Source organism: Arachis hypogaea, chromosome 14 (assembly GCF_003086295.3).
Source record: "Arachis hypogaea cultivar Tifrunner chromosome 14, arahy.Tifrunner.gnm2.J5K5, whole genome shotgun sequence".
NCBI classification, from domain to species: Eukaryota; Viridiplantae; Streptophyta; class Magnoliopsida; order Fabales; family Fabaceae; genus Arachis; species Arachis hypogaea.
Window position 1 is genome coordinate 2,830,975 of NC_092049.1, and position 16,001 is coordinate 2,846,975.

General features: G+C 33.0%; 1 protein-coding gene across 2 annotated transcripts; it reads right to left on the bottom strand.

Annotated features, from left to right (window-relative positions):
- Positions 1 to 743: 743 nt before the first annotated feature.
- LOC112740967 (general transcription and DNA repair factor IIH subunit TFB1-1) lies at positions 744 to 15,782 on the bottom strand. Of its 2 annotated transcripts, none has more exons than XM_025789726.3 (22): positions 15,495 to 15,782; positions 13,634 to 13,772; positions 13,330 to 13,470; positions 12,377 to 12,455; positions 12,196 to 12,257; positions 11,986 to 12,046; positions 11,474 to 11,576; positions 10,755 to 10,830; positions 10,239 to 10,334; positions 9,521 to 9,565; positions 6,715 to 6,771; positions 6,445 to 6,600; positions 6,267 to 6,332; positions 5,052 to 5,175; positions 4,294 to 4,350; positions 4,106 to 4,215; positions 3,749 to 3,940; positions 3,444 to 3,557; positions 3,107 to 3,184; positions 2,056 to 2,103; positions 1,863 to 1,931; positions 744 to 1,153 (listed from the first exon to the last, which is right to left on the bottom strand). In XM_025789726.3, the coding sequence occupies exons 3-22, from the start codon at positions 13,408 to 13,410 to the stop codon at positions 1,073 to 1,075; spliced, it is 1,755 nt and encodes a 584-aa protein (XP_025645511.1). In that variant the 5' UTR covers positions 13,411 to 13,470; positions 13,634 to 13,772; positions 15,495 to 15,782; the 3' UTR covers positions 744 to 1,072. The 2 variants fall into 2 exon arrangements, with proteins under 2 accessions (XP_025645511.1, XP_025645512.1); XM_025789727.3 differs by having other exon boundaries at positions 13,634 to 13,737; positions 15,495 to 15,704.
- Positions 15,783 to 16,001: the final 219 nt, after the last annotated feature.

The window sequence follows — 16,001 nt, forward strand, 5'->3', positions numbered from 1 at the left end:
GAACATACCTAAATAGAATATAAATTCAAATAGATTTTGATCAAAATTAAAAATAAAATTATTTATTAGACTACATCCATCATGGTGAAAATCTAAAAAACAAAGAACCAAACATTATTTTAATAAATTACATCCATCATTAAAATCTTAAAAACCTTTGTAGTAGGTTTGTTAGTTGTTACTACTTCATTGCTAGAATATTAAAAAGGATTACAAATATAAACATTTTAGTTGTTCTTTGATGAAGAGTGAAAGTTTTTATTAAATTTATTAAAAATGTATAATTTAATTTTTTTTATATTCTTTTTACTAAAAAGAATACTCTATTTTTCACCAATACTTCATTGTTCACTATAGCATCACTCGTATTAAAAAGACAATTGAACTGTAAAATTCTCAACTTAGTCCCTAAAAAAAATCTAAAAAGATATATTAGTTTCTATAAATATCAACACTCCTAATATTTGCAAAACACAATTTCGCTCATTCTGCATAAAGACTAATTTGTCCAATATTATATACGTGACATTTAACGGTATGTGACAATTTAACAATCCACATAGGCAAATGCCGTTATCCATCATGGTGAAACTAACATGTGGATTATAATTATACCAAAATAATTCTTTAATGACCGATTTCGTAATTAAATTTTCCTACGAACTAAAATGTCAGACTAAGCAGTCCTTAGAGACTAATTTAGGATATTAATATACATATTCTTCAATAAAAGGACATGCATAAATCAATCAAATTAACCATGTTTTTCAGTTCTCATTTAATGGAAGCAGTGCTTTGACATGCAGCAGCAGTAACATAATAATACAACGTGTGGGAGCTAAATTCTTCTAAATGCGCAAATTTTTGTATGTAAATTCATTTGGACTATGTAAGGAACTATGTTAATTCTGTGTTGCATGTTAACTAATAACTATATAATAAGATTCGCACTGCTACTTGAAATTTTCACCATGGTATATAGAAGAATAGCAATATGGCTTTTCATGTCTCGGCAAAATTGTCGGAATCTACATCCCTAAACTGTGTTTGGGATGATGCTGGGGAATGCCTCCTAAAAACCGTTGGGCTTCGCTCCTTTTGCGTTTCGTTTCCTAATGTCAGCATCATAATGTAATAAGGCAGCATCAAGAGCCTGCACCAAAAATGTTATCGTTGTCAAATGTCAATAAGAGGCAACAAGCACCAGGGATTTCGAAAATAGTAACAAAATACAATGAGTTAACTAGGACAATTAGGACTTTCTGCTTGTAAAGGCAGGATTTAAACAATCTGGATGTAATTGTTTAAATATCGGAAAATAATTAAAAAAAAAATATGATAGCATAATACATTCATCAAAAGGGGATTTTGTGAGAACATTGACCAGTAAGATGAAGATAGTAAAATCAAAACCTAAGTACCTAACTATAAATGTTACAATGCATTGACAAGAAGATTGGAAAAGAAATCCTCCTAAAACTTCAATTACTTTACAATATATGGGATTAATCATTAATGAAAATACATCCTCCTATTTTTTCACGGCATTCTATTGATGAAAATACATCCAATTGAATATAAAGACAAAAGAATTAGGTGGCAAAAACAACTCTGTATGAGGGAGGGGTTGGTTGGTCAGGAAAGTGCTCAATGATTTTCTTCTCCAAAACCTATTTATTCAATTAAATGATAATAACATAATAGTTTTCTTTCATGTCCCTCCCCATCTTTAAAATATAATAATTAACTTACTCAAAAACTGATTCCACTTCTCAATTTTACCTCCTGTACTTAGGAGGCAGGACAAGCAGAAATTTAAGACCAAACAATGAAACATGGTCAAATGAGTATAGTATGGTTACCTGCTGCATAGGGTGGACAATAAGGGAAACCTGGTGCCGCAGGTCTGACTTTGCAGATACCTTTATTTCCTGGGAATCAACCAAAAAGAAAATGGGAACAGGTTAACACAAAAATTACATGTTTACTACTAATGAAACTAATACAGAGAATATATGCTAGTGGATTTTTTTTTTTTTGTTGCTAAATGAATACCTCAAGTTTAGAATACACTTGTGATATGGCATCCTTTAGTCTTCTGGTCTGTATTTAATTTTGACATGAACAAGACATTAGACATGATAAAATGAAATTCAGGGCAATTTTTGATGAATCACTACATAAAGATAGAAGCATATGCATATAAGGGCACGTCACCATCAATGACATAAACCAATAGAAACCCTCTCATCACATCTAACCCGTAACTAATCAATCACTGCAGTGTCAATAATAATTAACTTTAGAAAAGAAAAGGAAGTAATGCTCAATGAAAGACTGATCCGAGCAGAATATTAATCAGTGTTACATGACCAACAAAATTTATCTATTAATAGTAGTCCTTGGAACCTATTTCGGAATCATTAAACATCACGAACTCATATGACGTACATTACTTATATTACTGTTTTAACTGCTCGGTTTAGTGTTTCCTTGGCAAGACATCAAAATCTCCATTGATCAATTAAGTTAGGCCTCAATCATAAGTAAACAAGGTGAAGATAATAGTTTAGTAGTTACTATATAACATCTTATAACTAAATCTGATCAAGTGATTAAGCATGTTAGAATTTTAAACTCAAATAATAAATCTACGTCTGCATATATTATTTAGCCTGAAAAGGTAATTGCATATTATGAGTATGAAACCCAGCAGCTCATCACATATGAAGACTAATCATTATTAAAGCAAGCAAAATTGATTATATAATCAACCAAAATTTTGACAAAACTGGTTAACCAGGACACTTATCAAGCTAATGAATATCCCATATGTCAAGGAACTTCTTACAAAGTAGGCACCAAACTATTAGAAGAGACATAAATAAATATGAAACTATAATATCATTTTCTGAAAGCACTGCTCCTTAAAATCAATGGGATGAGAGAGAGGAGGGTAGCAGGAAAAAAATAAATAGAAAAATAACATTCACGACAAAATCAATTGATATACGATGAACTCAGAAAATAATTGTCTCAACATTTTTGTGGTGCAATTTGCAACAATAAAGAGTTCTTAGTGAAATCACAAAAGCTCAGCATTTACCTTATTTGCAAGGTTTTGTGTTGTAATTGGATATGAAGACCAAAAATGCCTCAGCAATTCCTGACTGCAAACCCAATGCTGGAAGGAAGGAGACATTACAGAAATATAAATAAGGGCATTTAGGATAAGTAGATAACCCAAACTGGCAATATAAATAAAACTAAAAGCCATACTACTTGAAAATAAGAGCAACACATGCCACTTTCTCAAATAATAAACAAAAATTGAAAAGATTATCCCCTTATTCCTTTTCCTTCTTTTCTATCCATTTCTATTCTTTTTTTGCTTGGCATCTTTCCCTTTCCAAAGACCTCAAAACTAATACGGGTTAACTTACATCTAGTAGTTTCTCCTTAGTTGAGGTGGGCAATATATCAAGGATGCTATCCTGAGAATGTTTCCCAATATGAGATTTGGTGCTTGAGATATTTTTGGTCAATTCATTAAGGACCTGAAAAGTAATAAACACCTTTCATTATTTATGACAGAATCATAGTTAAAAGGGAAGCAACAAGACAGGAGAAAATGTTGTCTTAGCATAATATAGAGTGATAAAAATATAATATGCATTTGTCCACTACTCAAAAATTTTATCTTTAAAATGAAAGAATTATGCATTATGCAACACAAATATGTCATTACCTTGAGAGCAACCTCAGGACTAAATAAAGGATCCCTTAATCCTGAAGCTTTGATCTTAGATATGGACACCCTCAGAGAGCTGTAGGCTTCCTCGGAACTCAAACTGCATTTTATTTTCTCCATTCCAGCTTGGGAATCATCCAATGCTTTTACTGCATTAACTTGTTGGGAATCAAAATAGTCACGAGGATCCTGGTAAGAAAACAAACATAAAAGTCATAAAAAACAACAAATATTTTAAGCCCAAAAGAAAATATTGAATTAAAGTATAATTTTATTATTTGAGTATTCACTAGAACTATATGACAAAAGTACTACAATAATAATTGGCACTTAATTCTGGAGACAAAGTTGGACCTTGATGCAGAGTGGTGCAAAACGATGATCATCCTGAGCCTGAAGATCCTCAATCTGGGTCATCTTAGAAATTCTGTTACGTCTTTCATCTTCTACAACCCCATCGGATTCTATATAGTGGATTGAATAAGAGCTTTCTCCACGTGAATAGAAAGGAAATGAGCAACAAAGAAGTTAGCCAGACTAACCCTGTTTTCTCCGGGCAAGAACTTCTGCTGCTGCTCTTGGGTTTTCCATTTCTATATCTACATTAGTATTTTGAAACCCCACTCATCAGACTAGGCCATTGAGAGCAAGAAAATAATCTAACACAAACACAATGGAATATGGTCTGGTCCTATCCAATTCAATTAAGAGAAAATTTGAAACAGAACAAGTTGCATACTTTCAAAACAGAAAACTTCTCCATTATATTTCCAGGGGGGGAAAAACCAATCACATAGTTACTATTTATTACCGGTAGTAAAAACACAAATCTTTGTGCAGGAAGAAGCTTTTTCAATTACTGTTCATGCCATTGCATCATGTTATTCATGCTACCATAGCAGAATATAACTCACAGTATGGTGGGATAAGTGATGTGCACTGACAACTACATATGCTCTTATCCTATTCTAAAAGGTAAATAACAGCTGGTGTATGTGATGCAGTTTCTCTCTTGTATTTTCCCTTTGAACAAATACCCAGAGAACATAATCAGAAACCACCTTTAATATCAGTATAGGAGTAAAGCACATTGAGAATTTGGAAATTTTTAACCATATTATGAGAAAGGTTTTCTTTTATCCTCCTTATAGAGATACAATTAATATAAAAGTACAACAGGCATGCTCTATGACAATCGACACAAGACATAAAACATGGCTAATACTAAATCAAAATTAAAAAATACAATGTAATCATATTAGAAACGCAGAAAATTCATAAAAGTGGTCCGAAGAATTACCTAAAGTTTTCCCTTCAAGAACAACTGCACCTTGTCTATTAAGATCTTGCAACAATGTTCTCCGATATAGAGAATTTTGAGCTTCAGATATTTCCTTGCTACCATCACGGAAGATTCCATGATCCTTCTCATTGAATAGAGAGAAAAATATTAGGATGCAGGAGAACAACGCAGCCCTTATACTTCTTACCCAACAGCACAAAAAGATAACTATGCATGTATGGAACATTTTTCATTAACTACTAAATGATTGGCAGCATATTGTATGGAATATGAATGACTTGCTATAATGGATAATAAATGAAGACAATTTATTATAGGTTTCGTCCAAACAGCTATAAGAATATAAGGGTAGCATATTCCCTTGAGCCTGAATTTTATTTTATCTTATTTTGGAACAACAAATTGAGGCTCTTGCACTTCTCTTGTCTCAATTCACGATCTCTCATCATTATGGAGATGTGGGAAAGAAAGAGGATAGTTCATATTTGGCGGGGTAGATTTACCAGAGGTTGAGGCAGCAACACAGGGAACAAGTCAGTCAGGATGGCACTGGTGATCATCAGACGGAAGGAGGACAGTCATAGCCACAAAGTAAGACACTGAGGAAGACAGAAAATGCACTTTTAAGCATTTTCCCAGAAAGAGTTTCCTCCATCCTTTCCCTTTTCTCTATTTCTAAGTAAACAAGGTACACTTTAAGGCCCCATAGACTTTATGGCTCAAACCAACTTTGGCAACCGAGCAATGAGTATATATTTGTCTATTTCAAAATCACCAGAAAGCGAGTTTTATGGGCTTCTTAATGACACTAAAATAGTGAATCCTTTAACTAACTGCCTTCTGCAACAAAATTTCAAGCAGAACTGTTGTCACTTGGTTTACATACTTTAGCAACTTCATACAAGACTAAAAGATGGTCTGAGTGAAGTATATTCCCTTTGCTTGTGTGTTTCATTGTTCCCAGTCTTAAAAAAATGAAGGAAAAACCCTACCGAATATTGGTTTTTATCCATGAAACAAAACCCATGCCAACATAGTTTACTGCCAATTATCCTCTAACTAAAATAGTGGGAAAGTGTAATTGCAATTTGACAAAGAATAACTACAAGTTGCAAATCTTTACTTTCAAATAGGGCAAACTTAGCATGAATTATGAAATCAATGTAAGAAAACATCCTATGTGAGACTAAGGAATAGTTTCATTCACCATACAGGAAGATGAGTGTAATCATCTCCTTGATCTGCTTCCATGTCTAAAGTAGGATCAACCCGCCGAACCTGCAAATGCAGATACAAATAGCAGAAAAAAATACTGAGGTAAAAATAAATGATATTAGAGAGGAGACCCAAAAGATCATCAAGGAGAGTATAACAGAAACAAAAGAAAGACCTTCTTTCGAGCTTCAATTTCCAATATCTCATCATCTTTCAAAAAAACAGCAAGATCCTCATCTTCAGCTGCCTCTGCAGCTGCCGCAACGGCATTTTTGGTACTATGGAGATATTCAGCTTTAAAATATTTGTTCCAAAAATCTACTTCACTCATCTTGAGTTTGGATACCAATGCGAAAAATAAAAAGACTTGTTATCCAAAGCGACTGATAAACAAATGTAAATGATTATCAAGGAGGATATTACAAATTTTACTAACTCAACATACCTTACTAGGCACAAAATTGAGGAATGCCTGGTGAACAGCTGGTTTTAGGGCAAAAATCTGGAAAGACAATAATACAAAGAAAGTAAAGAAATAAGTCCACATAAACTTTTTTCTTCTTTCTTATTTTAGTGAAAAGCAATATACAATTATAATAGAAAAATGGAGTGAAATACAGATAGAGGATAGTGATCCATCCTACCCAAACAACCACAAATAAATAAGTCCAGCTTATAGTATGTCAAGTCCAAAATGTTGCTACCCCACGCTCACATCTTAGTTGAACAGACCTTATATATGGTGCATCCTAGTCCAAGATAATCCAGAATCCCCACGAGCTTGGTTTAGCAAATTCAGCTCTATTGTTCAAAGATTTTGCAATGAAAAGGATTGAACTGAACACTTAGTGTACTATTGACACAACTCGCATCAATCAGACCACTCAGGGTTCTATCAACACAACTCACATGGGCAATGCATATATTTGGTTGTTTATGTAGATGATATAGTCATTATTCATAATAATCATGAACGGATAATTCAGTTCAAGAAACATCTATTTCATCACCTTCTGAATAAGGATTTGGGGAACTCTATTACTTGGTATTGAGGTGGCTCAATCTAAAAATGGCGTTGCTATATCACAAAGAAAATATGCCCTTGATATATTGGACGAAAGTGATCTGTTGAATTGCAAAAATGTTGGCAGCCCAATAGATCCTAATAGTAAATTGTTGCTGATCAAGGAGAGTATTATCCTGATCCAAGGAGATGTGGAAGACTTGTAGGGAAGCTAAACTGCCTCACTATTACAAGACCAGATATTTCATATCCTATTAGTGTAGTGAGTCAGTTTATGCAGTCCCCTTGCACTGATAATTGGGAAGCTATAATGCAGATTGTGAAGTATATCAAAAGAGCCCCTGGTCAAGGACTATTATACAGATATAAATGAAATACTCAAGTAATTGGGTATTATCATGCAGATTGGGCAGGTTCTCCTACTGGTAGACAGTCCACTTCTAGGTATTGTGTCTTTCTTGGTGGCAATCTTATATCATGGAAAAGTCAAAAAGCAGTGCTGTTGCTCGATCAAGTGCAGAGGCAAAGTATCACCCCGTGACACTTATGAGTTAATATGATGGGTTAAACAGATACTTTCAGAAAAGTTTGGGACAATTACAGAAATGAAGTTATATTGTGATAATCAAACAGCACTTCACATTGCCCTAATCCAGTATTCCATGAGAGAATTGAACACATAGAGGTTAATTGTTATTTCATAAGACAAAGGATTATGTCTAAAGAAATTGTCACTAAGTTTGTTAATTCCAATGATCAATTAACTGATAATTTTTACGAAGTCTATTAGAGGTCCACATGGTAACTACATTTGTAGCAAGCTTGGTTTATATGATATAATATGCTCTAGCTTGAGGGGAAATGTTGATATAAAGTTCCTTTATGTATCAATTAGGATCAATTAGAGTCAATTAGAATAAAGTAGGGATAATTAGTTTCTCCTTTATTAGACATTGTAATTATGAAGTATGATTAGTTTAGTGTAGATAAAACCTATAAGCTGTGGAGTTCATTCCCTCAACCATTCACATAATAATCACTGCCTGAACACACCCAAAATCCTAGTTGTATATCCTGAACAGCTGAAACATACGTATGAAATCCAATTTTCTCTAGCACCTGGCATATGACTTCTTAAGCCACCCAATTATAGGCCTTTCCTTGATACATGAAGACACATGCAACCGAAAAGTTGATCAATGCTTCACCACTTAGTAAACAATGAAACTTATGATTATAATTTGCTACAAATAGAAAAGGCTGCTAGCCTTCACCAAACTCCACAAGGTTTTAGTTATAAGACTGGGGAAAACTAAAATCCACCTTATCCTTAATATAAAAAGAAGTTCAAAACTCGAGATAATGGCGGCCTAAAAGTATGTTTTTGCTTCCATGTTATAAATGCCTCAAATGAGGGCCCATTCAAGAGTCATAATTCATTATATACATCAAACTTAGTCTAACAATTTAAATATTATCATTATTTGTGAAAAACTAGGACTAACTTAAAATATCTTCATGAATTTCCTTAACCAACAAAGAAGAAAAATAAATCAAACAAAAAAAACACGGAAAAAAATATCCACGATAGTGCTGAACAGCTGATTAAATCAAATATTAATTTTCGGACACTTGTCGCCAAACTAATATAGCAAGAAAATAAGTCTACCGCTAAACCGCATGCAACTGCTAAATGGTAGAATATAGAGTCCAAAAACAAAATAATATAGACAAGCCAAAACACAAGGATGATGGTACAAATTAATTCCATCTCTTCAGGTGAAGTTCAAAAATGAACTCCCAACTATAGAATTTTATGAAAGCTTCTAGAGAATAATTAAGAACCTAAGCAATAAAAAATGTATGATTGTGCAAATATATATATATATATATATATATATATATATATATATATATATATATATTAGCAGGAAGCTTGTAGTTCACATTCACATTAGCTAGAAACCTATATAAATCGTTTTTATAAAAAAGTAAGCTTCAACAAATTAGTACAAAACCAGCACTTCCGTTTGTTTGGCAAAATTATGTGAAAAAGTCTAAACTTTTGAATATTTGAGCTTCATATCACATTGAAAACATGATGATTATCTCGCTAAAATTCTTTGCATTACCACCCACCAAAAAACCAATACCACATTCATTCAATATTTAAGTTTGACTGGAAAAGCCAGTTGATTGATAAAGGGAAGAGCTATATGAAGCATGCCTGATATTTTATCTCCGGTGTTAATTGAAATTTAACCTGGTTTATCTGCAAAATAAAACAAGTAAAGTAATTGATTATGATTACATATGCATACTCCTGAAGGGGGAAAAATGAATAAATAAAGCATATAGACACAATGAAATCAATAGAGGTAAGTTGAAGAGTCTAGAGAAGTCTAGAAGGATCAAAATCATTTAGAGCTTTAAGAGATGTAACTAGCATGAGTGTGAATGTCACCTATGCCCCCTGTGGTCAAACTATATATATATACTATGAGCTGAGCATTAACTCGATCATCAATAACAGAATCTAATTCACATCTTCTCTTCACTTTCTGTTTCTATCAGAAATGTTGCAATGCCATCCAAGGATGATCTGATTATTGATTTACATGACCAAAAGTAGCAGTAGTATATATCTACTCTATTCTTGTTGAAAAGTTGCAGAATCAGTATTGGTCTTTCAATGGGAACATTTAGTTTGGGATTTCTTGAGTCCAATCATATTTCATGTTCTATCCAATTTTCTATTCCTCCATTCACTCAAGGGAAAAGCACAAAGCCTGGCATTCAATTTGACAACAGACAAACTAAATACAAGATATAGATACCAAATATACAGCATTCTCATAGAGACATCCAAGAATGTAGTGATCAGTGACACATCCAAGTGTAATCATAGAGATACAGAACCAATATAAAATGAAGCATTATCATACCCGACCATCACTCGTAGGCTTTGTGTCGAAGATCAAAGAATTCTTAAAACCAATTTGTTGTTTTGTCTTCCTGTTTTCATCTCGATCAAGTAATTGCTGAAAAAATAATAATAATAATAATAAAATAATAACAACAACAACAACAACAACAACAATAATAATAAAGTTGTGAAAGAAAAAATTGACTAACATGAGAAGAAGAAAATTACATTGAAAGAAAGCAAGAATAAAAACAACTGAAAAATGTAAAGGGAAAAACCAATATGGCAAAGCTGTCCAATCCCTTTGCATATCTCCTAGGGAAACCACTTAAAAAACAAGGTGCTATAGAAAAAATACATTAATAGCAAGATTCTTCACATAGTTCTTTTCCATGCATAAAAAACCTTTCATGAATCATAATATCACCCCACACCTTGTTGAACATATAAGTCTCACTAGAGTTTAAAATAAAAATTCCATTTGCAAGCCTGGAAAAAATAAAAATTAACATCACATTGCACTCAAAATATTTACCTTCTTTGTGGCCCAAAATTCTGATTCCGTCAGCTTTCCACTAGCCACAAGTTCCTTATGCAGCTTCTGCAACTTGCTGCATAAGTTGTACTTTAGCAAAATCAATAACATTGAGGGGAGCATGAATATCAGAACCAATGATAACCCAATAGCAAGCAGAACATATTCAAATTTCAAATTTCCTATTATTACTAAAATGAGACCTGTTCAATACTCTGAGCCAGAGTAATTAGAGATTGTAACATTTGAAGTAAAAGCACGGTATCAAAGACACCTTGATCAAAAAGGCCTCTGTATGTTTGGATTTTAATTAAACACATTGCTATCATTTAAACCATGTTAATTCACCAGGGAATTTTTTTTTTTGTGGAACAATGTAGATTTTGATAAAATAAAGAAATATATTTCTCCTCGTTACAAGATTTTAGCATCACTTCCATGTGGAAGTAATTTCAGAAAACATATGAAAGATAAAATTCATTGATCATTGACAGATGTAAGCTCTGGAAGAGGAAACATATTGACAAGTTCCAAAGACAGCAAAAATGAAACAAAATATATATATATATAAATAGAAAAAAGGAATAGGAAATTCATAAAAAGATATTGTAAAGTAGAACGATGCACACAAATAGAGAGTCCACCATAATAAAACAAGACCACCGATAACTAACCCTTTCCACCAAAAGAATCAAAGTGCATTTTTGTGAAATAAATACCTATCTTCTTGTAATAGCTTAATTCTTTGTCCCATTTCAGCAGCACTCAATTGTTCCTCCGAAACGACTTTTGCAGCTTCTCCATGCTTGCTAAGGGCAATACCTGCTCAAACAAAGCAGACAACACATTGGAAGGCTATAGAAAACAAATAAATGAAATTGATAACTCCAAATTTGCTTCATATGATCAGATACTTTCATATTGAAAATAAAATTGGATGATGAAAATTGAGAAAAAGGAGGAAAGACACTGCAATCTATGGAAACGTGAAATTGGTAACTGCATGATGCATCATTTTTTTATCTAGCAAATGTTACAAGAGTAATAAATATATAATGCAATCAATGTGAATGCATAGAAACAGAATGATTTATAAAGAACTTAAGCTGAATGGCAGTGTGCCACAATTCAATTGTGCAAAATATTAGTCAATAAAGCCCTCAGAAGGACATTTAAAAGCTAAATAAAAGAAAAAAGACCTATATTGTCATTCCATGACAAAGAAACTTACCCACTAGTTCCCGGCAAACATGAAGATCTGAAAAGGTTTCTAATTCGAATATGTAACTTCCCTGGAACAACATTTTTAATTAGAGTTCATTCAGCATGAGAAGACATTCAAAATTTCAAAACAATTTAATACTAGTGAACTATAGTATACAAAAAAATGGAACAACAGCAAAAAGGAGTAGCAAGAGGTTAAAATAAACCAATGAAACACCTGTGAATGGGTGAGGTTAAGCCATGGTGGTTTGTTTGATCCCTCTTTAGTGTGTTTATGACCTAAATTTTTAAGCAATAAAAAGGAAAAGACATCAAGCCCAAAGAATTAAAGTTGCAAACAACATGGATAAGGAACATTCGAAAACTAACAATAACATAAAAATACGGATCATAAGTACTCTTTATAAATTTGAAATCGACTTCAAGTTTGTTGCTTGATGTAGGATCATTGGGCTTGAAAACAAATTTTTCCTCAGTCTGCACAGAGGAAACAACATTCCAGCACAAATGATTCATTGATCTGTAGCAAACATAATTACTTCGCTATACAAATTATTTAATCAAACCTCAAATACTGTCATCACACACCAGTATAATACAATACATCAAGTGCCAACTGAGCTAGAAGCTTATCACCAAGTTTATACATAAATTACAAGGCACCAACAAGACTACCATTATAAATATTAATAATACTACTTGTGTCACAAATTATTTGTCACTTTGGAAATTTTGGTATATTTGAAACTCACTGTACAAATAATTAATGACAGAGGGAGTAACACAACAATGAGCAACCTGATTCCACTAAATAGGATCTGTTACATCTGAGAAACAATTTTTTGATAATAATAATAATAATAATAATAATATAGAATCCAATTTCAATGCATTGTGACTTGTGAATACAAAGGTATATTACACAGACACTCAATTCAATTATATATATGGCACATCAACAGAAATGTTTAACAGTACCAAAGAGATAGTTTATATCAAACATAATCTATCAATAATGATAACCTTCTGTATCATTCTTCAAGTTATTTTCAGGTCAAAATTCCAGAGGTTGAGCTCAATCATAGAATAGACCATGAGATGACAACAACAAATTTTTACCCCAGTTGGTGGGGTCAGCTACATGTATCAAAAGACAATATTGCGCACTGACATGAATCATGTTTGTACTCAGCCCACTCATGCAAAGTTTAATCATAGAATACAAACAAACAACAACAAAGCCTTGTCCCACTAGTTTAATCATAGAATACACTAAAAAAAACAAACAATATAAGTAAAATTGTACGAAGACAATGGCAATTGAATTGGTTCAAAAGAGGAGGAAACATACCAATACAAGGATACCAGGAGTACCAGGGTCCTTCACAGTGGCTTTGTACTTGGCTTTCTTAACCACTTTTCCCGATGACATTCTTAGCCACACCAAAACAAAAGAATCTCAACAACAATCCAAAATTTCACACCGATTAACCTGAATATTGAAACAGCAGCTCCAATCATCATCACAAACAAAAACTGAGACCTTTGTGGGAGTGTTTAGGAAAATGAATAATCAAAAGTAAAGGGTTAAATTTTGCATTGATGAGAGAGAGAGGAATAGAAGTGTTTCGAGGAGCTGAAGATCAATAGCATACAGGTGGCCAGAAATCACGTTGGCACGGCAGCGAATCTGTTTTCAGCAGAAGCAAGCTGCTTCAGGAATCATGCATATTAACACTCCATAGCAAGGTTCTGAAATCTGACCCAGACATCAAACTGTTCAGGCTACCAGGTCTGCAGGTCAAAAGTTTAGAGGTCTAACCAGTTTAAACAAGGTTCATCTGGAATAACCAGATTATAATAAAATAATATATTAAATCATAAATCTATATTATTACTTAATAGCACAAACATTGCAGCAGACGGATAGCTTATTAGTCATCTCCTGAGGCAATTATCCAATCTTCCTCACACTATCCTTCGTTATTTTCCCTCCATCATATGGTACATGTCCATGCATCATGTTTATTAATGTCATGCATCATGTTTTATTTATACACTTCCTATCCTCTTTAAAACAATATAAAAAATTCCAACCATGTGCTAGGCTTTGACCAGTTACACTTTCATTGCCCAGCTGGTTTGGTCTTTTGATGTTCCGGTTAAATTACGAAGGCTAATGTTGAAAAACGGCATCCCAAATGTTGAAATCTTCTAACCTACTTGCACTTAAACACTCAACTGTTTTCTTATAAAAAGGCAGTCCTTTAAGCTGAGAAGGGAGAAAAAAACATTTAAGAGTGTATGCTGTGTAATCTTTGTTAGAAAAGTGTGTGAAAAATCCAAATAGTTTTGTTGAATCATTGCTAGATGATGTAAGAAATCTGGTGTTGAATATTATAACTCATGTTATTGCATTTCTTTTTACCATCTACTCATCATCATCATCAATATCTCATACAAACACTCCATTGTCACTCACAATGACATCGTGTATTAAGCATAGCAGAGCAATCTATTTTAGATAAAAGCATAACAAATCACAAATCATTATCATTATATTATACACATTATACACATTACAAGTGAACAGAAAGTTGGTTTCTCTCATTGGTTAACATCAATAAATCAACAACGTTTGGATGATTATGCAAATTGAAATGCCATTTTCATTTTCCTCAAGCATAGACAGAGCAAGAGTTCACTGATCAAGTAGATTTCTACCACAAACAACAAAAAGAAATTTTTTCTCATACCCGTAGTTTTGATAGAGTGCAAAATTCTTAGCACTATAATTGTATTTCTACTTCTCAACGTTTTCAATAATGATAATGAATAATAATATTCTGTGTGATATGATATATATTGCAATTTACAAAATTACATAGACAATAATAAAAGACAGGAATATGGTTAGTTCAACAAGCGGTCATCAATAGCATAGCCAAAAACGAGTCTCCTTACATCAACAAAAGATAAATCAAGAACTGCAAACAATCATATGCAAGACACTTATTACATTCTGTTTAATGAAGATGGATTAGTGAACTTAAATGGCAAGCAAAACAGAAGCAAACTAAGGCCTTCACCTTTCCATTTGTCTTAAATTAAATTCGTTCATTCTTTCATAAAGAGGCAAAATCAGAACTAATTTAATAAAAAACATAGATAAAAAAAAAGGAAATTTAAAAATTCAACTAATCCGTATTCTTAACCGATAAAGTCATCAATATTCAATAATCAATAATCAAATAATCAGAAATCAAGTATCAAGATAGGCACAGAAAAATAGAAGAAGAAACACACCATCAATGCTCATTCCATTAGGGAAATTCTAATGCCAAAGTTCTATCATTCCAGAAAATGACACAAAACACCATACAAAAATACCACGGTTTAAAAATAAATAAACTCAATTTACAGAGGTGAGAGCAAAATAATAAAACAAGAGACACAAATTTAGGTTCGAGAAAGAGAGAAGACAAGTATGAGAAGATGAAGAACGAGAACGCATACCTAAGTTTCCGAAGTAGGCAGTATACGAGCAGAGGATAGGAGAGGAGATCGGCGATGAGCTCAAAGGTTGCGGTCTCGGTGGAGAGGCATTACGTAGCACGACAACGGTGGAGAGAGAACCGCAGAGCAGTGGCCGCAGATGCTGGAGAAAGGAGTGGCTGCCGTTCTGTTAGTATGTGGAAGAAGGTTAGGGATTTCGAATAGTGGCCAATGGTCGGTAAAGTGACCAGAGAATCCGGTGTGCTAGTAGTGGTAGGGGTATTTTGGGATTTGTGTTTGATTTATTATTTCGAGAGAGCTAATAATCAAAATCTATTCTATCTATTATATTATATAAAAATTAGATTTTTATATTTAACGATGGAACTGACGTGACATACTGACATACTTACTCTGAAGAGTGTTTTTTTATTTAATTATTTTAAGTTTTTAACTCATTCAATACAATTTATTACAATAACTTAATTATTTTAGGAGGTAATGACCAAATCAGTACTCAAAATATTC